Source organism: Moschus berezovskii, chromosome 19 (assembly GCF_049115385.1).
Source record: "Moschus berezovskii isolate FMDL1 chromosome 19, NW_MosBer_1.0, whole genome shotgun sequence".
Taxonomy (NCBI): domain Eukaryota; kingdom Metazoa; phylum Chordata; class Mammalia; order Artiodactyla; family Moschidae; genus Moschus; species Moschus berezovskii.
Genome location: NC_142478.1, coordinates 12742125 through 12765319, shown reverse-complemented (window position 1 = coordinate 12765319; position 23195 = coordinate 12742125). Strand labels below are relative to the sequence as shown.

Below are 23195 nucleotides of genomic sequence, written 5' to 3'. Positions count from 1 at the left end.
TCTTACATCCATACATGACCACTGGAAAAACCATAGCCTTGACTAGATGGGCCTTTGTTGACAAAGTAATGTCTTTGCTTTTTAATATGCTGTCTAGGTTGGTCATAACTTTCCTTCCAAGGAGTAAGCGTCTTTTAATTTCATGGCTGCAATCAGCATCCACAGTGATTTTGGAGCCCAAGAAAATAAAGTTAGCCACTGTTTCCACTGTTTCCCCATGTATTTCCCATGAAGTGATGGGACCAGAAGCCATGATCTTAGCTTTCTGAATGCTGAGTTTTAAGCCAGTTTTTTCACTCTCCTCTTTCACTTTTGTCAAGAGGCTCTTTAGTTCTTCTTTGCTTTCTGCCATAAGGGTGGTGTCATCTGCATATCTGAGGTTATTGATATTTCTCCCGGCAATCTTGATTCCAGCTTGTGCTTTATCCAGCCCAGCGTTCCTCATGATGTACTCTGCATATAAGTTAAATAAGCACGGTGACAATATACAGCCTTGACGTACTCCTTTTCCTATTTGGAACCAGTCTGTTGTTCCATGTCCAGTTCTAACTGTTGCTTCCTGACCTGCATATAGGTTTATCAAGATGCAGGTCAGGTGGTCTGGTATTCCCATCTCTTTCAGAATTTTCCACAGTTTATTGTGATCCACACAGTCAAAGGTTTTGGCATAGTCAATAACGCAGAAATAGATGTTTTTGTGGAACTCTCTTGCTTTTTTGATGATCCGGCAGATGTTGGCAATTTGATCTTGGTTCCTCTGCCTTTTCTAAATCCAGCTTGAACATCTGGTAGTTCACGGTTCACTTACTGTTGAAGCCTGGCTTGGAGAATTTTGAGTATTATTTTGCTAGCGTGTGAGATGAGTGCAATTGTGAGGTAGTTTGAACATTCTTTGGCGTTGCCTTTCTTTGAGACTGGAATGAAAACTGACCTTTTCCAGTCCTGTGGCTACTGCTGAGTTTTCCAAATTTGCAGGCATATGGAATGCAGCACTTTGAAGGCATTTTGTTTTAGAATTTGAAATAGCTCAACTGGAACTCCATCACCTCCACTAGCTTTGTTCGTAGTGACACTTCCTAAGGCCCATTTGACTTCGCATTCCAGGATGTCTGGCTCTAGGTGAGTGATCATACCATCGTGATTATCTGGGTCATGAAGATCTTTTTTGTATAGTTCTTCTGTGTATTCTTGCCACCTCTTCTTAATATCTTCTGCTTCTGTTAGGTCCATACCATTTCTGTCCTTTATTGTGCCCATCTTTGCATGAAATGTTCCCCTGGTATCTCTAATTTTCTTGATGAGATCTCTAGTCTTTCCTATTCTACTGTTTTCCTCTATTTCTTTGCATTGATCACTGCGGAAGGCTTTTTAATCTCTCCTTGCTATTCTTTGGAACTCTGAATTCAAATGGCTATATCTTTTCATTTCTCCTTTGCCTTTAGCTTCCCTTCTTTTCACAGCTATCTGTAAGGCCTCCTCAGACAGCCATTTTGCTTTTTTTGCATTTCGTTTTCTTGGGGATGGTCTTGATCCCTGTCTCCTGTACAATGTCACAAACCTCCGTCCATAGTTCATCAGGAACTCTATCAGATCTAGTCCCTTAAATCTATTTCTTACTTCCACTCTACAGTCATAAGGGATTTGATTTAGGCCATACATGAATGGTCTAGTGGTTTTCTCTACTTTCTTCAATTTCAGTCTGAATTTGGCAATAAGGAGTTCATGATCTGAGCCACAGTCAGTTCCCAGTCTTATTTCTGCTGACTGTATAGAGCTTCTCTATCTTTGGCTGAGAAGAATATAATCAATCTTATTTCGGTATTGACCATCTGGGGATGTCCATGTGTAGAGTCTTCTCTCATATTGTTGGTATAGAGTGTTTGCTATGACCAGTGCATTCTCTTGGCAAAACTCTATTAGCCTTTGCCCTGCTTCATTCTGTGCTCCAAGGCCAAATTTGCCTGTTACTCCAGGTGTTTCTTGACTTCCTACTTTTGCATTCCAGTCCTCTAGAATGAAAAGGACATCTTTTTTGGGTGTTAGTTCTAAAAGGTCTTGTAGGTCTTCATTTAACCATTCAACTTCAGCTTCTTCAGCATTCTGTTCAGTGCATAGTTTTGGATTACTGTAATATTGAATGGTTTGCCTTGGAAATGAACAGAGATCATTCTGTTGTTTTGAGATTGCATCCAAGTACTGTATTTTGGACTCTTTTGTTGAAAACGATGGCTACTCCATTTCTTCTAAGGGATTCCTGCCCACAGTAGTAGATATAATGGTCATCTGAGTTAAATTCACCCATTCCAATCCATTTTAGCTTGCTGATCCCTAAAATGTCGACGTTCACTCTTGCCATCTCCTGTTTCACCACTTACAATTTGCGTCGATTCATGGATCTAACATTCCAGGTTCCTATGCAATATTGCTCTTTACAGCATCGGACCTTGCTTCTATCACCAGTCACATCCACAACTGGGTATTGTTTTTGCTTTGGCTCCATCCCTTCATTCTTTCTGGAATTATTTCTCCCCTAATCTCCAGTAGCATACTGGGCACCTACCGACCTGGGGAGTTCATCTTTCAGTGTCCTATCTTTCTGCCTTTTCATACTGTTCATGGGGTTCTCAAGGCAAGAATACTAAAGTGGTTTGCCATTCCCCTCTCCAGTGGACCATATTTTGTCAGAACTCTCCACCATGACCCATCCATCTTATTGGCTGGACTTAAAAGAGAACAAAACACTGAACTTTCATTTCAGAAATTAAAAAAATGTGAAGAAATTTCATTACAGGCTTAAATGGGAGTTTTAATATGTGTATTGAAATTGATAAGAAATTGGAATACTTGCAGTGATTCAGAGCCATATTTGATAAGCTGTTTCAAGGCAAAATTGAATAATGAATCATTTAATACATATTTGAAAGTTTTGAGTTTATAATAAAAATTCTAGTATTCTAATTTAGAATATTAACTCATATCTTCACTCCAATGTCTAATAAAAACTTAAAAATAATATTCTCCTTATTATTCCCTACTTCACATCTTTCCTTTAGCTCCAATAACAGTTGAAGGATAAGATCTTTGGGAACTCTCATATCCATTTCACAGTTGAAGGAAAACACACAATCAACTATTCAAGTTTTCTTCTCCATTTGAAATATAGCTATACCTCTGCTGGTGAAAACAATGCATTTCTGCATCACACTTCTTGGTCATAAACTTCAACCTCATAAGTAGCAATGATAATTAAAAATCTCTCTTGATGAATAGATTGTTTGGTGCATTTGCTCAATAATTCATTTACTCCACAGATATTTATGGAGAACCTGCTATGCCTTGGACACAATGCCAAGGGCTGGAAACCAACAAATGACTAAGAGTCCGTGATTTCAAGGAGGAGGTGCTATCAAACGGGAGGGATACGGACACCTACAAAGAGCTGCCAGTGCGGGTGAGGGGGGGTCCAAGACAGTTGAGGGTGAGTGGGAGAGCGGGTGGGCCCCATCAGTGCATTCTATCCTCAGCTGAATGGCATGCACTACTCCCTGGCACAAAAAGGCAGCTTGTCTCCTTCTCTTTGGTGAAAGGTATGAGGTAGGGGCACTGACTGGGGGGAGCGCGCGGGCACATCCAGAGGACATGAATATGTAAGTTGCTGGCAGGCCTGGGAGAAGCAGGTTCAAGCCTTCCAGCCCCCATTTCACTGGGACTGTGAGAGCATTTAGCACTGGTCACCACAGCTCCTTTTCCAAAGTTCTCTCTTTCCCTGGAATCTGTGAGACAACACTCTCTTATCTTTCTTCTTTTAACCCCCCCACCTCTAAGATGTATGTGAAAATTTCTCTTTCCAGCAGGACCTCTCTTTAGGCTTCTGATCTGTACAGTTAACTGCCCATTTGACATCTCCTCTTAGACAATGAGTCAAAGGCAATTCAGTCTTTACACATTTAAAACTGGCCTCATGCTCTTCCCTCCCAAACCCTGGTCCTCCAATCCAGCTCTTTAACCCAGGGAGTGAAGCTGTGTCTTCCCTGGTACTTAAGGCCTGAAAATCATCTTACACACCTACTTCCTCTTCCTCCTCTCCAATTTCTATCAGAATCCAACCACCCGCAACGCGTGCTGATTCTGCCGTTGGGAACGGAGAATTCTGCCCATCGGCATTGTATCCAGGTCCATTGTGACGCTGCCTTGCATTCAGGGCTGGTCCCTCAGCCTAAATCAACTTTCCTCCTTCTGTACTTCCTGCCCTGGGATGACACTACTTTCATCAATCCCAGGGAATCCTTTCTTGTCTAGACCAATACCTCTCCTTAACTGCTCTCAAAGTACTTTTCTTTCAGGACTTATCACAATTATGATCTTAGGATGTTTTGATAATGTCTGTCTCTTCCATTAGACTATATATTCCATGAGACAGGGTATATTAATATATTTCACAATTCGAAAATACTGCTTAGAAAATTGATGAGTGTTAGTAAATATCTCCTCAATAAATGCAGGATGAAGTGTGCATGTACAAATTTCAGCTGTACCCCCATACTCTGCAACTTATTAATTTTCCTAAAATATATAGGGTCTGTGATAGCACCTTGTGATTGAGTCACCACAACTCTATTTGTTGATGGGATTTGACCAAAAGGCTTTATGTCATTTCCAAATGTTTCCTGGGAGTACGTTTTCCTCCCTGCTTTGAAAAATGCAAAGTTTTTTTACTTTTCTCTGCCCTGCTCTTTCTACTTGAGAGAAAACGTAGATAGTCTAGGCTGCGGTTGAGGTCAGAGGTTTTAAGAATAGGGAACAAAATGTTCATTCTAGTAATTATACAATGTCATATTATTTAACTACTTATAATGTTAGAAGGGTTTTTTTTGGTTATTTCCATTTTATTTCTATTAATATTTTCTAGAACAAATAAATGCATAGAGCTTATATGACCTTTTCTTTTGTTTTTGGTCTTACTTCTAAAAACCTTCAATGACATTACTTTTATCAGTGTCTGTGAATGGATAAAATGTGGTCAATTCTATTTGGTAAAAACAAAAGAAACAAATATGGTAATTATGTTCTATAAAGTTACAGTATACACAAAAATAACAATGAGCTATGTCTTCTTCAAGGGGACATACAGGGTGAGGTTCCTGGGAGCTACCGCTTGTAACATTTTCATCAACTGATCTACACCTAATCTTGCTTTGTGTGTATTTCTGCTTAAAGACACTGTATTAACATATATTGTTTATTCATTAATACTGAGCTCACAGCCAACAGTACCGTTACTCATGCCTTATAGAAGCTTATCAAACATTTGTATTTTTTCCCTAAAAAATACATCACACACCTCACAGCCTTCTTGCATTTGGGAACAGCAGATAGAGCTACAGCATTCTGCTCATGGGTCATTTTCAACAGTGAAATCATCAGAAAAAAGCACAACAATGCAAAAATGGTACTAAATAGACCATGTAAAAGATACTTGTTTATCGTATGAGAACCGAAACAAGAAGGCAGAGTCTCTGCTGAAATGTACACGTCAGGTACCTCAAATTTACTGCCTCTCTGTGCGGCAAATACTGACTTTGGGTTTACAAGTAAGTGTGCCAGAAGACCAATGCACAAATACAGAATCTGCAAATAATGAGATAAAGTCCATACACATACAACGGAGTATTATCCAGCCGTGAAATGAAATTCTGATACCTGCTACAGTAAGGATGACCCTTGAAACCTTTATGCTAAGTGAAATAAGCCGGACCAAAAAAAAAAAAAAAAAGGACACATATTACATGGTTCCATTTATACGAAATATCAAGAATAGGCAAGTTATCAGGGCTTTGGGGGAAAGGAGGATGCTGAGATATTGCTCAACTGGTCCAGAGTTTCTGTTTGGGATGATGAAAAAAGTACTGGAGATGGGTGGTGATGGGAGCATAGTGAAGTCAATGCAATTATAATGCTACTGTTGTACCATGAATGGTTAAAGAGGAACATTTTACATTATACACATTTGACAATAAAGAATCAACAGAGTCACTGAGTAAGATTAAATGGATTATTTGAATCTTCTGTTAAAACCTAAAGGAGACATCTGGATGGAGCTAAGAGATTCTAATTTACCCACATGTCCTCTTAAAGCAAAGACCCTCCTTAATATGTTTGTTTGTTTGTTTTTCTTGGCCACACTGAGCAGCTTACAGGATCTCAGTTCCCCAGCCAGGGATCGAACCCAGGCTCCCAGCAGTGGAAGCACAGTGGCCTAACCAGTGGACCCTCAGGGAATCCCAAAATGTTTTCCTTTCGGTTTATAGACCACGTTGAAAACCAAGCTTCCTATTTAATAGTATCAGCTGATTATTGAGGAAAACAAACAAATTAAAATGTGCATGTCAGTTGTTTGGCCTCACTTCATGCTTTTGGTAAAAATTTATGTACTCGTAGAATTATTTGTTCTAATTGACAAAAGAAGGGTTACCCCAGGAACCAACAACTGATGCTCCTAATTTATCTGCCTCTCTGGTCCACTATATTTGGGTGAAGTGATTTTCTCAGGAAAACTATCACCAGTACAATTTAGGTATTTAGGCACTACGTGTCCACTGTGAACCTTTCATGTCCCTTCTCTCTCTTACCTCACCAATCTAACACTCATCTGCTTTCCTTCCCTACTGAAAACCCCCTATTTTCATATCTCTAGAGAGAGCCATCTGTTAGAATATGGCTGTGGTTACTATCATCATTCAAATGTTCCTTTTTAAGTATTTCTTGACCCAACAATTACAAAGAAGCATGGCTAGATATAAACATAAACGGAATGTGCTAATGTAGAATGCAAACAATACTAAAATGTTAAACTTAACATAGGGAGGAACTCATGGCCACAGAAAAGTCTATTACAGTTCTTTCAATCTTTTTAAAATGCATCATAAAACTAAAAATGTTTCACTACAGAATAACATTTTGGCTTCTCTTATGATTGTAAAGAAGGGTAATTATGATTGTCATGAAAACACATTGAGCAGCTGTATACTGTTAACAAAAGAATCATTCTATGAACGTGCTCAAAAACTGGCACTGTATACGCTCACATTTCCTAGAAATTAGACAGTCTTCCCAACTGGAGCAGACAGCAGAAGAGATGCCTTTCTATTAATTGTGGCTTTGTACCAATCAAGTTTTGGGAGCCAATTGGATTATTTTTCTTTGGGACAATTTCTTACACATAATCAGACACGTGCATTATAATTTTATAAAAAGTAATTTTTAAGTTCTCAAATGATAGCTTTCTCTATTAGATTTTTTTTTTTTAATTTTAAAAAAATTTTGGCCTTGCTGCATGGGACGAGGGATCTTAGTTCCCCAGTAAGGGATCAAACCCATACCCACTGCACAGAAACAGAAACATGGAGTCTTAACCACTGGACCACCAGAAAGTCCTGATAGCTTTCTAACTCTTAAAAAATATTGGTGGGACTTCCCTACAGTGGATAGGAGTCCACCTGCCAATACGGGCGACATGGGTTCGATTCCTGGTCCGGGAAGATTCCACATGCCATGGAGGAACTAAAGCCCATATGCCACAATTACTGAAGCCTGCACTCTAAAGCCTGGGAGCCGCAACTATGGGGCCCGTGTGTTAACAATTGCTGAAGCTCACATGCCCTAGAACCTAAGCTCCATAATCAGAGGAGCCACTGCAAGAAGTCCATGCACTGCAAACAGAAAAAGTCCATGCACTGCTGACCACAACTAGAGAAAGCCTGTGTGCAGCAATGAAGATGCACACAACCAAAAAAACCACACACATATCAGTGTATTCTTTCATAAAGGTCCATCTGTTTAGAAATCATAAAAAAGCATAATGAATAACTCTTCATTTTATTTTATGAAGGCTAATGAATAGGTACTTACTCATTAAAGACTAGGTCTGGTGCAAAATAGAGATACTGGCTGTTCGTATGTTTGTACGATCTCCAGCTCAAGGCAAATGACGACAGACACATCCAAGAATACTGGATGAGGGTTATTTGGTCCTCAAGAGGCAGGTTTTTAAATCCTGAAGAACAGAACAATTTACCACAGAAAACACTTAGCATTTAAGTACATCCCAGGAGGAAACTTCTTAAGTCTACCCCCATTGCCCCCTTTCTCTCACTGACTCAAATCAATTCCACAGTTACTTCCAAAGTACCTATCATGGACCTGGCCTTGTTTAACATTTTATGTTAAATTCACCCTAAATTCTCAAGAAGTATAAACTGCCAGGGCAAAGAAAACTAAGACGTCCTGGAAGTTTCACTGTGGATGGTGGTCTACCACCCTTAGTGAGACTGAAAGAATTTGTGTTAACCTGTGCCACTTGCTTCAGCCTACTCAAAGCTGATAATCTTCAAAACCAAAGGCAATTAATGACTGTCTACTACTGAATATCTGCAATAGTGGTGGAAGAGTTTAGTTTTCATGAAGTGAAGTGAAAGTTAGTCACTCAGTCTAGTCTGACTCTGTGACCCCATGGTCTATAGCCCACCAGGCTCCTTTGTCCATGGAATTCTCCAGGAAAGAATAGTGGAGTGGGTTGCCACTTCCTTCTCCAGGGAATCTTCCCAACCCAGGTCTCCCACATTGCAGGCAGACTCTTTACTGTCTGAGCCACCAAGGAAGCCTGGTTTCCTGGTTAATTTTCATGAGTTTGCAGAGATTTAAAGAGTCTTATTCCTTGCTTCCCTGAGTTGGGAATAACCAGACTTTTGATGCAGAATAAGCATCCTTAGCAGGGCTTCCTCAATAGCTCCATGGTAAAGAATCTGCCTGCAATGCGGAGACTCAGGAGACGTGGGTTCAATCCCAGGGTCAGGATGATGCCCTGGAGGAGAAAATGGCAACCCTCTCCAGTATGCTTGCCTGGAGAATCCCAAACACAGAAGAGCCTGGCAGGCTACAGCCTATGGGGGTCTGAGAGTCAGACGCGACTGAAGGACTGAGCAGGCACGTCCTCAAGCATCCTTGGCGCTGGCCCTGCCTCACCCAGAGTCTCCCTTTCTGGGCCTCAAGTCCTTAGTTCGTCTCTTTTTCCACCCTCTGTACTCCAAGGGGCCCCAGGGTATCCTTCTGTTCATGTAGTTTCACCTGGGCAAGCCTCCCTTCAAAGAATTAGGACTTCTGATTATCTTTTGTTTTATGGCTGCTGGGTGACCACAGGTTACCTAAGAAATGGCTTTGGATTAATGAACAGGGACAATGTGATCGCAATTCTAAGTGATGTTTCCATAGATTAACAGGGACCTTATTAATAAAATTCTACAGCATAAAAATGACATTAGGAATTTCAAGGACAATTTAAAGGGTGCCAGAGGTAAGATGATATTTTCAGCAAGATGCAGAGTCCCCTAAACATTACTTGACAGGTCTTTTTTTTTAAATTAATATTTATTGGAGCATAGTTGATTTACAATATTGTGTTAGTTTCAGTGTATAGCAAAGTGAATCAGTTTATACACAGGATATATAATTATATAGAGAGAGTTATAATCAGGATATATATATATATATCTCCACTCTTTTTTAGATTCTTTTCCCATAGAGGTCATTACAGAGTATTGAGTAGAGTTCCCTGTGCTATATATATTTAGATATATATATAGTATGTGTGTGCATGCTCAGTCGCTTCATTCATGTCTGACTCTTTGCGACTCTGTGGACCACAGTTCACCAGGCTCCTCCATCCATGGGATTCTCCAGGCAAGAATACTACAGTGGGTTGCCATGCCCTTCTCCAGAGAATATTCCCAATTCAGGGATTAAAACCAGGTCTCTTACATCTGCACTGGCAGGCGGGTTCTTTACCACTAGCGCCACCTGAAAAGCCCATACATAGTATATATAACTATTTTATATACAGTAGTGTGTATGTCTTAATTAACCTGGTTTAGGCTTAGATTCGGAGAAGGCAATGGCAAGTCACTCCAGTTCTCTTGCCTAGAAAATCCCATGGACAGAGGAGCCTGGTAGGCTGCAGTCCGTGGGGTCGCTAAGGGTCAGATACGACTGAGCAACTTCACTTTCACTTTTCACTTTCACACATTGGAGAAGGAAATGGCAACCCACTCCAGTGTTCTTGCCTGGAGAATCCCAGGGACTGGGCAGCCTGGTGAGCTTCCGTCTATGGGGTCACACAGAGTCGGACCCGACTGAAGTGACTTAGCAGCAGCAGGCTTAGATTAGCTCTTGTTATGAGCTGCTAATGGGCTTATTTTGGGCTTTGACAACTAGAATGTGTTTTACCTTATTAATATTACTGGGATGAAATGTTCCATTTCAATCCTCAACATAAGAAATGCATACATTACATTAACACTAGAATACTTAACTCTAACTTCTCAAGAGAGATGAGCACACTCACCAGACTTTTCCTACACAGTGAACTTGACATCAAGTTAAAAAACAAACACACTGGGTCTCAGGATTGAGACGAACGCCAACTCAATCGCACGGCTGCATATGGCGCACTGTGGCCCTGAGGCACCCAGTTCAGGATGCAGACCCAGAAAGGAGAGCCCGTCCTTACCTGGAAGTACCTTCGCCCACTTCACAACTTGGATCATCTGCTTGCCGGCTAAGCGGTTGAGGGTGGAGAGCAGGTTTTCGGCCGTATCTGGTTTGGAGCCGTCGTAGCCTGCATATACAATCTCGGGCTCGATGGTTTCAAGGATCATAGAAGCGGAAGGTGTGAGCGCGCGGGAGATGGTGGAGAGCTGCGGGACCAGCGCCGAGTTGACCGCGGGCTCCTGCGCAGGCGCGATGTACGTGGTTCCTTCCTCCGGGCTCTGGGGCGGCGGCGGCGGCGGCGGCTGCGCCTGTTCCTCGTGAATCCCTTTTAACTTCCCCAGCTTCTTGGACTTTCGAGCTGTGAAAACAAAGTGATCACCAATAAGGGCAGATTAAGATTATGTTTGGCCTGATAAATATGTCAAGTATAGCATTTCCATATGTTAGAGATAAATGAATGTTGTTAAGAATTACAAGAAAAAACTATTAGGAGAAAAAATTTTTATTTTTTCATTTTGTGTCCATATGAGGGTCTGACTGTTCACTCAACTGGGATAGTCATTTCATAATGTAAAGTCATTAAAATCATTAAGCTGCACACTGTAAACTTATATAGTGCATGTTGGGCTTCCCTGGTGACTCAGCTGGTGAAGAATCCGCCTGCGATGCAGGAGACCTGGATTCTACTGCTGCGTTGGGAAGATCCCCTGGAGAAGGGAAAGGCTACCGACTCCAGTATTCTGGCCTGTGGAATCCCATAGCATGGGGCAGCAAAGAGTCTGACAGGACCGAGCGACTTTCACTTTCTTTCTTTCAGGTTGCTTTAGTGCTGTCCCACTCTTTGTGACCCTGGACGGTGGCCCACGGGGCTCCTCTGTCCATGGGATTCTCCAGGCAAGAATCCTGGAGTGGGCTCCCATAGTGCTCTATGTCAATCATTACCTCCAGAAAAATGAAATGAAATAAGCAGTACCAAAAAAGAGAGGTAAATAAAAGGCTATGTTGGGGATACTGTCCGTGAGGTAAATTGCAACCAAATATTAACTTATATTGATGAAAACATGTTTTTTCTCTAAAGATGTCTTGCTATACTGGTAGGAACAGTCCTTTTCCAACATTTTTCTGATACCAGGCACTGTCCTATATGCTTTCTATAAATTAACCCCTTTAACAACTTAGTTTTATGGCTAGGTACTACTACAATTCTCATTTTATAATGAGGAAACAGACCAGGAGGGCTGAGAAGTCTGTCCAAGATCACACAGCTAGCGTATGTAAAAGAGATGTATGAGTTCAGAGGAAGGATAAGTTACTTCAGATGCTATGACGTTATATATGCCTCAGCTAAATCTTATATAAATAAAAAATTCCCACCTATTATCCACCAGAGTTGGCAACAAGGGCTAGTCTGACCTGAGTGAACTTATTGTCTGAGCCCTATCTCTGCTCCCTCTAATTAGCTTTCCCTGGCCCTTGATGTTCCTCTTTGGTGTTTCTCTGCCACTTACTCTTCTTGCTGTGGCCTACATGTAACCACACGCTTAAGCGGAGTAGTTATTTTGTGCAAACGCTGTTAAACCAAGATCCCCAGCTATACCGTGAATTGCTGAGAAATAAGGACTGGGTGTTCCTCCTCTTTGACAGCCCCCGTGTCACCTTGGTAAACGTTACGTCTGCACGAGTGATTTACACATTTCCACTAAATGAATGGGGTTGCAATCAACCCCAAAGCAAGACAACAGAAGGGAAGAAATGAAGTATCTAGATGATTCCAAACTGGAGTGATAACTAGCAAATGTACAGGAAATTAATGCTATTAAAAAAGGCAGGTGTGAGTTATACCATTACACAATCTTTAAAAATCTCTCCTACTATTTTTTTTTTACTATAAACAAACAATTCACATATCGCATGGTCTATAATTAAAAGATACCACAAAATACTGTACAGGAATACCACTTTAGAGTTCCAGGAGAATACATGTACAAGAGACCATGTTGCAATTTATCTAGAGCAGTCCTGGTTTAGATCAATTTGGTTTATGCTTGTTTCCCAGCATGATTATTAGTAAGTGCCCCCTTTAACTCCTAAAAGTACCCCATTCTGGACAACAAATAATGCGTTCATCTTAATGAAAACCAAAGAATCAGAATTATCTTTAAGCAACTGCTTACAAATTTTTTATTGAAGTATAGCGGATTTACAGTGTTGTGTTAATTTCTGCAGAACAGCAAAGTGTCTCAGGTATACACATACATATTTCACATTCTTTTCCATTATGGTTTATCACAGGATATTGAATATAGCTCCCTGTGCTACACAGGACTTTTGTTTATCCAGTGTATATATAGTACTTTGCATCCGCTAATCCCAAACTCCCAAAACTTCCCTCTCCCCAACGCTGCCCCCATGGCAACCACACTTCTGTTCGCTATGTCTGTGAGTCTGTTTCTGTTTCATAGTTAGGTTCATTTGTGTTGTATTTTACATTCCACATATAAGTGGTATCATATGGTATCTGTCTTTCACTCTCTGACTTAGTTTGCTTAGTATGTTAATCTCAAGTTCCATCCACGTTGCTGCAAATAGCATTATTTTGTTCTTTTTAATGACTGAGTAATATTCCACTGTATATATGTACCACTTCTTTATCCACTCATCTCTTGATGGACATTTAGGTTGTTTCCATGTCTTAGCTATTGTAAATGGTGCGATAGCAACTGCTTTCCATTCTGATTTGTCTTGATGACTCAGTCATGCAGAACACATCCCTCTTTGCTTGACAAGTGAGTCTTCTCTCTGCTCTCCATGGGGGACTCCAGTTTTGTCCAGGAAAAGGTACTTATTTAATAACAGACGTCTATCTTTGTTTGAGTGGCATTTTTTCTTCCGTGATCAATGGGATGTTAATGTGGATTTCCTGTTTTGTACTGAACAACTTTGGGCTTCCCAGGTGGTGCTAAAGAATCTGCCTGCCAATGCAGAAGACGCAGGAGATGAAGGTTCGATTCCTGGGTCGGGAAGATCGGGAAGGAAATGGCAACCCACTCCAACATTCTTGTCTAAGAGGTCCCATGGACAGAGGAGCCTGGTGGGCTACAGTCCATAGGGTCGCAAAAGAGTTGGACACGACTTAGCAACTAAACAGCAATAGCACCAATGACAGAGATGGTAAAAGAAAGATGGAGGTGGGGCAGGCAGATGGGAGGACTGGCGGGTAGATAGCAGGTGGGTGGGGGTGGGGGAGAGTTTAATAGATAATGGGAAAGATGGGTGAATGAGTGAAGAAATGAATAATAGAGAAAGCTCAGAAATGCCAAATGAGCTTCATTTCAGTTCAGTCGCTCAATCATGTCTGACTCTTTGTGACCCCATGGATTGCAGCATGCCAGGCCTCCCTGTCCATCACCATCTCCCAGAGCCTGCTCACACTCATGTCCATCGAGTCAGTGATGCCATCCAACCATCTCCTCCTCTGTCGTCCCCTTCTCCTCCTGCCCTCAATCTTTCCCAGCATCAGGGTCTTTTCCAATGAGTCAGTTCTTTGCATTCAGCTCCAGCATCAGTCTTTCCAATGAATATTCAGGACTGATTTCCTTTAGGATTGGCTGGTTTGATCTTGTAGTCCAGAGAACTCTCAAGAGTCTTCTCCAAGCCACAGTTCAAAAGCATCAATTCTTCAGTGCTCAGTTTTCTTTATGGTCAAACTCTCACATCCAAATGAGTTTAGAGTTGGACTGTGAAGAAGGCTGATCGCCGAAGAATCGATGCTTTTGAACTGTAGTGTTGGAGAAGACTCTTGAGAGTCCCTTATACTGCAAGGAGATCCAACCAGTCCATTCTAAAGGAGATCAATCCTGGATGTTCATTGGAGGGACTGATGCTAAAGCTGAAGCTGCAATACTTTGGCCACCTCATGCGACGAGTTGACTCACTGGAAAAGACTCTGATGCTGGGAAAGGTTGGGGGCGGGAGAAGGGGACGACGGAGAATGAGATGGCTGGATGGCATCACCGACTCTGTGGACATGAGTTTGAGTGAACTCCGGGAGTTGGTGATGGACAGGGAGGCCTGGCGTGCTGTGGTTCATGGGGTCGCGGAGAGTCGGACACGACTGAACTGAACTGAACTGAATAACTTGCTTTGCAATTGTACGCTTTTCCATTTTATTAAGTAATTTATTTTTAAACTCCCGAAATAACAGACTCTTCAACTTAGTTCTAACATGAATGAGGAACTGACGGGATACAAATTTAACACAGAGTAGAGCTATGCAACCTAGACAGCATATTAAAAAGCAAAGACTACTTTGCCAACGAAGATCTGTCTAGTTAACAGCTACGGTTTTTCCAGTAGTCATGTATGGATGTGAGAGTTGGATTATAAAGAAAGCTGAGTGCCGAAGAACTGATGCTTCTGAACTGTGTTGTTGGAGAAGACTCTTGAGAGTCCCTTGGACTGCAAGGAGATAGAACCAGTCCATCCTAAAGGAGATCAGTCCTGAATATTCACTGCAGGACTGATGCTGAAGCTGAAACTCCAATACTTTGGCCACCTGATGGGAAGAACTGACTCACTGGAAAAGACCCTGATGCTGGGAAAGACTGAAGGCGAGAGGAGAAGGGGATGACAGAGGATGAGATGGTTAGATGGCATCACTGACTCAATGGACATGAGTTTGGGTAAACTCCGGGAGTTGGTGATGGACAGGGAGGCCTGGCGGGCTGCAGTCCATAGGGTTGCAAAGAGTCTGACACGACTAAACTGAACTGAGCTGAGGGCGATGCCACAGCAATTAACTTGATTTTCAAATGATTTTCAAAATAACCATTCATGCTTGTCATTAATACCACTTTCATCACAGAAGCACTTACTGATACAGATAAAAAGACAAGCCACTATCCAACCACAGACATATCTGCCACCCATTCATTAAATGTTGGAGCTGGGCTTAAGAGATGAACAAGATGTCATTCCTATCTTTAAGGAGTGGGAAATTAGCAATTAACAGTTTAAAATTTTCAATTATTTCAGATCATTTCATTTCTCGTGGACTGTCTCCTTCAATAAAAGAGGCAGGAAAATCTGAGTTTTAGAACTGTCGGAATGAGCAGCAGATGCAGTCTATTTACACATGTTAATGGACAGCTGCTGACAAAGTACTGCCCAGCAGTTCTGAGTGTACAGTAGGGAACCAAGGTGCTTCTGATGAAGGAATGAGTGAATGAACTGAAGAAAAAAACCATCACTAAGTGCCTCAAAAACTAGGCCAAACAGAGAAGGAGAAGAAAAGAATCAAACATGCAGATAATCCCAAATTCTGGTCAATAGATGACTCTATAAGAGCTTGCACAGATTAGCCATTTGAGGAGTCAGATATTTGGAACTAACTGCTTCTGTGTCACATAAAGTTCTCTCCAAGCCTCAACTGATTCATCCAAAAAATGAGAATGATAGTGTTTCTATCCCCAATTTCACAGAGGATTACATGGGTAAGAAAACTAAAACAATGCTGAAAATTATTATTAACATCTGAAAGAGTGCTTCAACATTACTTTCATTCTTTCACATAATTTCACAGATATTAAAACTATTCCAGTTCATTAAAATGTCCTTACTCTTTAGAAGACTACATCTAATGATAGCTATCATTTGATTGACAAGAAATAGCTAAGGGTGGTATTCTCAAATTTTATTAAAAGTTATATTTGCTTGCAAATTAATTATGAGATTCATACTTGTTTTAGGCCTTCAATCTATAATGCTGCATCTATTTTCATGACTGATTTAAGATCAATGTTATGAAACATGAAGAAAAATGCTTAATGTTTTCACTAGCATTTATACACAAAGTTGTGGCCTGTAGCAGGACCTATTGAGATTATCTATAGATTGCTTAACATTTCAGCTACATTTAATTTTATGTTATGATCTGATATGTGGGACACCTGTAATTGAGTAATTATCTCTATTTCCTTAAATAGTTCAAGAAAATAAATATTTTCAGCATGTAGATTCTTCAGCCAAGTGTTTCATCCAATATCTTTTTCTAAAAGAGTATAGTTACATAATAATCATATTACTCAAAGTAGCCCTTCTAAAATGCTTGAAAATTTTATACTGTTCTCCAACACATGCTGTTTTCTAAAATTAAAGTTCCTGAAAGTTGTTAATGTCTAATGTAGTCCTATAACATCACTTTCCCTGATGCTTGTGGGTACTCAATAAATGTTTGTTGACTCAATTTATTTCATTTTCATATTGTAACACATTTGAATAAACTACTACATATATAATGTATTAATTTAACTCTGTGCAGGAAATGCAGGCAAGTTTCTGAGATTTTAGGATAAAATTCGTGAATTATTATTCCTTTTCAATCTATAGAGTTATTACTCTGAAAATCTCACAACTAAAATAACAATAAACTCAATTTACTGAGCACTTATGTACCAAGCACATTTCAAAACAGCTTCTACTTGTCTTAAGCATCCCAATGCAAACCAGGACCCTATGACTCGGCAGTGATTACTTTAATTTTACAGGTGGAGAAACTGACGCACGGAGACCGTCAGTATCTCTTTAAGGTTGCAGGGCTGCTGAACAGCAGAGCGAGGTTTGGAATCTGGTCACAGCTCAGAGCCCACATTCTTTTTTTTTAATTTTTTTAAAAATTAATTAACTTATTTTAATTGGAGGCTAATTACTTTACAATATTGTGGTGGTTTTTGCCATACATTGACATGAATCAGCCATGGAGGTACATGTGTCCCCCTGTCCCAAAACCCCTTCCACATCCCTCCCCATCCCATCCCTCTGGGCTGTCCCAGTGCACTGGCTTTGAGTGCCCTGTTTCATGCATCAAACTTGGACTGGTCATCTGTTTCACATACGGTAATATACATATTTCAGTGCTGTTCTTCCAATTCGTCCCACCCTCACCCTCTCCCACAGAGTCCAAAAGTCTATTCTTTATATCTGTGTCTCTTTTGCTGTCTTGCATATAGGGTTGTCATTACCATCTTTCTAAATTCCATATATATGTGTTATTATACTGTATTGGTGTTTTTCTTCTGACTTACTTCACTCTGAATAACAGGCTCCAGTTTCATCCACCTCAGAACTGACTCAAATGCATTCTTTATAACAGTTGAGTGATATTCCATTGTGTATATGTACCACAGCTTTCTTATCCATTCATCTGCTGATGGACATCTAGGTTGCTTCCATGTCCTGGCTATTATAAACAGTGCTGCGATGAACATTGGGGTACATGTGTCTCTTTCAATTCTGGTTTCCTCAGTGTGTATGCCCAGCAGTGGGATTGCTGGGTTGCACGGTAGTTCTATTTCCAGTTTTTCAGGGAATCTCCACACTGTTCTCCATAGTGGCTGTACTAGTTTGCATTCCCACCGACAGTGTAAGACGGTTCTCTTTTCTCCACACCCTCTCCAGCATTTATTGTTTGTAGATTTTTTGATAGCAACCATTCTCACCGTTGTGAGATGGTACCTGACTGTGGTTTTGATTTGCATTTCTCTTATGATGAGTGATGTTGAGCATCTTTTCATCTGTTTGTTAGCCATTTGTATGTTTTCTTTGGAGAAATGTCTGTTTAGTTCTTTGGCCCATTTTTTGATTGGGTCATTTGTTTTTCTGGTATTGGGCTGCATGAGCTGCTTATATATTTTGGAGATTCATTCTTTGTCAGTTGCTTTGTTTGCTATTATTTTCTCCCATTCTGAAGGCTGTCTTTTCACTTTGCTTATAGTTTCCTTTGTTGTGCAAAAGCTTTTAAGTTTAATTAGGTCCCATATGTTTATTTTTACTTTTAATTCCATTACTCTGGGAGGTGGGTCATGGAGGATCTTGCTGTGATTTATGTCAGAGAGTGTTTTGCCTATTTCCTCTAGGAGTTTTATAGTTTCTGTTCTTACATTTAGATCTTTAATCCATTTTGAGTTTATTTTTGTGTATGGTGTTAGAAAGTGTTCTAATTTCATTCTTTTACAGGTGGTTGACCAGTTTTCCCAGCATCACTTGTTAAAGAGATTGCCTTTTCTCCATTGTATATTTTTGCCTCCTTTACCAAAGATAAAGTGTCCATAGGTACATGGATTTATCTCTGGGCTTTCTATTTTGTTCCATTGATTTATATTTCTGTCTTTGTGCCAGTACCATACTGTCTTGATGACTGTAGCTTTGCAGTACAGTCTGAAGCCAGGCAGGTTGATTCCCCCAAGTCTGTTCTTCTTTCTCAAGACTGCTTTGGCTATTCACGGTTTCTTGCATTTCCATACAAATTGTGAAATTATTTGTTCTAGTTCTGTGAAAAATACCATTGGTAGCTTGATAGGGATTGCACTGAATCTATAGATTGCTTTGGGTAGTATACTCATTTTCACTATATTGAGTCTTCTGATCCATGAATATGTTACATTTCTCCATCTATTTGTGGGACCTTTGATTTCTTTCATTAGTGTTTTATAGTTTTCTCTATGTAGGTATTCTGTTTCTTTAGGTAAATTTATTCCTAAGTATTTTATTCTTTTCATTGCAATGGTGAATGCAATTGTTTCCTTAATTTCTCTTTCTGTTATTTCATTGTTAGTGTATAGGTATGCAAGGGATTTCTCTGTATTATATCCTGCAACTTTACTATATTCATTGATTAGTCCTAGTAATTTTCTGGTCTTAAGGGTTTTCTATACAGAGGATCATGTCATCTGCAAACATTGAGAGTTTTACTTCTTCTTTTCCAACATGGATTCCTTTTATTTCTTTTTATTCTCTGAGTTCTGTGGCTAAAACTTCCAAAATTATGTTGAATAGTAGTGGTGAGAGTGGGTACCCTTGTCTTGTTCCTGACTTTAGAGGAAATGCTTTCAATTTTTTGCCACTGAGGATGTTTGCTGTGGGTTTATCATATATGGCTTTTATTATGTTGAGGTATGTTCCTTCTATGCCTGATTTCTGGAGAGTTTTTTTTTTTTAATCATAAATGGATGTTGAATTTTGTCAAAGGTTTTCTCTGCGTCTATTGAGATAATCGTATGGTTTTTATCTTTCAATTTGTTAATGTGGTATATCATGTTGATTGATTTACAAATATTGAAGAATCCTTGCATCCCTGGGATAAAGCCAGAGCCCACATTCTTAACCTCTATCATAAGCAGTCTCCTAATTCTTTTCTCTTTTTCTAATTTTTTTAACACTTAAAGATTAGCACCAGCTTCAAATCCAAGTGTATAATTAAGATGTATGATAATTAAACAGGAAAATTTTTGGCCAAAAATACTTAATGAGCATGTTTCTATTATCCAGAGCATCTGTGAACATAAATTTGGGGTCTTATCACTACCTACCACCTTACTAAATTAACATGGAGTTAATGACCTCTGGGCTTGGGAACTCATGTTCCCAGGTGGCCCACAGACACACTTCATTTCTCAACTGCCAGCAATAGTTTCAGGGTGGGTGGGTGAGTATTAATATGACTGTGAACATCTCTAGTCCCACATGGGCCTAGAGGAATTTTCACTTGTTTACCTGGATGTCACAGTAATGTTATATACTTAGCAATTGCCCCAACTACCAAGTCCTTAATTATTAGCAGCATCTTGGCGGCCACTTTCTTCTGGCACGGCTGGGGGACAGAATTCTATAGACTGCCCATGAACTATTCCCTCAGGAGCTGTGAAATGGAGGCCCTGTTTCTTATCCAGACTGATATGCAGAACAGCAGGCAGGAAGCAGCTGGTAGGGCCCTATAAAAATTGTGAAAAGTTCCCGATGGGGTCTCAAGATGCACAAAGGTCCTGAAACCTGCCCTGACTTCCTTTCTGGTTTGCTCTGCCTCCTGAGGCCCACCTGGCTTGCGACACATCCTTTTGACCAACTATCAGTGTGCAGAACAATGGCTGGCTGGGAATGATACAGACAGCTTCTGCATCTCCCAGTAAAATGATGAGATACACGGGACTATCATGGTACTTTCATCATGATCTTTGTCAAGTGTGTTCAATTACAGATTCTTTATAGACTTCCAGATGGGTCATCAGGACATTTTTTTTTTTTTTGTCCCTCTCCAATCTGATGTAGAATAAAAGACTGATGGGGAGATTTTTCAATCACAACATTGCACTGGAACGATTTCAAGGGAGAATTGTGTCATTTTAGAAATGCTTCATGTCATGTCTTGAAATTTTAGGTCTTGGCAGTAAATATTAGAGAGGATATATTGAGGTTATATGAAAACATGTATTTTTCTGTTCACAGGCCAAATGTAATTACTCGTTTAAACCCACAGGACAATACCAGCATCCAGCCTGTCTTCTCTCTTTCACAGACCATTTTTCTTGCTGCTTTCCTCCTAATCGTGCTTACCTATTTTCCTCATCCTATTTATCCACGTTTTCTCCCTTTCTCCCTTGAGTGGAGGAAGATGCTCTGAGTTAAGGGGAAAAAAACTAGGTTTTTCATGTCATGACACCAAATGAAGGAATATCATCTTCCTACAGATTTAACTGTTTGGCAGAAAACCTTCTCTGGTTTTTACTAATAGAAAAAAGAGCATCAATGTTTCTCAAAGCCACACACATGAACAGAACTGGTGTGAGGGGCAGGGGCATGTTGCTTTATGAATAAATCATTAGCTGCTCAAGTGATAATAAGGAAGTGGCATTCCAGTTGCTTGTAAATCTCTTTGAGTGGTTAAGGAACCTGAAAACCGAGTGTTCTTAAAAATATCCCTAGATATGCTCACATTAATATACATAATTTAGCAAATCATGTCTATCACAGGCATTATTTTTATTAGTATAAAAAACATGCTAAGGCAAACTCAGACCCAACCTTGGACACACACCAGTGGTAACTATGTGAGGTGATGGGCACATTGATTATCTCAACTGTGGGACTCATTACACAGGTATATTGCTGCCACAATATCACACTATCCATGTTAGATATATATAACTTTTATCGATCATAACCTCACTAAATCTGGGGTGGAGACAATCCAGATTAGTGGATCTACACAAGAGTGAGTGAGTGAAGCTGCTCAGTCATGTCCAACTCTTTGTGATCCCATGGACTGTAACCTACCAGGCTCCTCCATTCATGGAATTTTCCAGGTAAGAGTACTGGAGTGGGTTGCCATTTCCTTCTCCAGGGGATCTTCCCAACCCAGGGATCGAACCCAGGTCTCCCGTGTTTCAGGCAGACACTTTACCATCTGAACCACCAGGGAAGCCCAGAGGTATAGGTATATATAGGATCCCCACATATTACCTTTTATTGTGTATATAAAGATAACCATAGCTAGATCTATAATAAACATAATTTTGTCACTAATGTTGTAGCATACATTTATCCATCATTTCACAAGTAACTAATATTCACCCACTGTGTAGAAAGTGCCCTGGTTTTGTGAGCAATGCGATGATGAATAACAAAATCTGAGCCCAGACAATCACGTACCACCTTGGGGAAGCTGGATCGATACATAAGAGAGTAGGTATGTTTATAAAGCAGGCTATGATAAGTCTGGGGTCAGCGTTCCTGATTATACATGTGTTGAGTCAGAGAATGGCAGGGAGATGCTGGTTTACCTTTCCATGAGCATTCCTACTTTCCTGCATCCCTCTGTGTGAATTCCCACTGTGCCTTGGTGTGCTTTAGGTGAGATTCACGCGACACTGAGGGCCTGCTCCATTCCACGTGAAGGACTGCTGAAAACTCTCAGAGGAGAGTCCCTCAGGCCAGAAGCAAGATCTGAGCAGAGACGTAAGGAACCTGAGGGAGACTGAATAAGGGGCCACTGATTTCGCAGACACAGTGACAAGGTTATAGAAAACAAACATATTCTGATACCTTCCCTGCTGGAGACAGGGATTCAGAAAGGGGCAAAGCCAGCAGCTGCCTGTGGGATACTCCCTGGGCCAGACGGTTTTTATGGCATTCATATTTTCTGTGACTATATTCTTTTTTTCTCCTTGAACACTTAGAAACAGTTTTTACCTCCTATTTTTCCTTTTACTGCCAGTCAGAATCAGGAATGTCTGCACATGAGAGAGGATGTGTCAGGGGGAGGGCTCCATCTCTGGCCAGAGTTCTGAAGGTGAGGGAGGCAACATGTCTCTGAGGCTGGCAAGGCCGGGACTGCATGAAACCAAGCAAATATCGCAGAAGAAGATGAGACAGAAGGTCTGAGAAGTGGCTGCTTGGTGATAGTTTCTAAGTAATGGAGAAAATTTCCAGTACTTTCTTCTGCTAAAACCTTTGCTGGTTTGGTACTAAAATGAGAGAGAATGCCACTGGATTGAGTGGCAAGGTGCTGAGCCACTGTAATTCCAAAACTGCTTTGGGCACAGTTCTAAAGAACTGCAGGCAGCAGTGGGGGAGGGAGGTAGCCAGTGCCCCATGGCCAGGTGAGGTGGACAATGGGTTTATTACACAGAACACCTCCTACCTGGGCCTTGTTACTGCCGTGTTGATATATACCACCAGGAAGTCTTAGAAGGGATTGACAAAATGACAAAGTCTCCATTCACAAAAAATTTTGGGCAAAAAATGCTTAAAAAACAATGTGAGAAAAGACGAAATTAAGTCATCCTAGAGGAGAAAGTCGGAGAAGGCAATGGCAAGCCACT

At 40.5% G+C, this 23195-nt stretch overlaps 1 protein-coding gene across 4 annotated transcripts in view; it reads right to left on the bottom strand.

Moving 5' to 3' along the window:
• The window catches only part of NR3C2 (nuclear receptor subfamily 3 group C member 2), a 437832-nt gene that overhangs the window by 81106 nt on the left and 333531 nt on the right, over positions 1-23195 (bottom strand). For all 4 annotated transcript variants that reach the window (XM_088827978.1, XM_088827979.1, XM_055405624.2 and 1 more), the window contains exons 5-6: positions 10562-10900; positions 7909-8053 (exon numbers count right to left, since the gene is read on the bottom strand). In XM_088827978.1, the coding sequence (XP_088684104.1) occupies positions 7909-8053; positions 10562-10900 (484 nt within the window). The remainder of the gene's footprint in view (positions 1-7908; positions 8054-10561; positions 10901-23195) is intronic.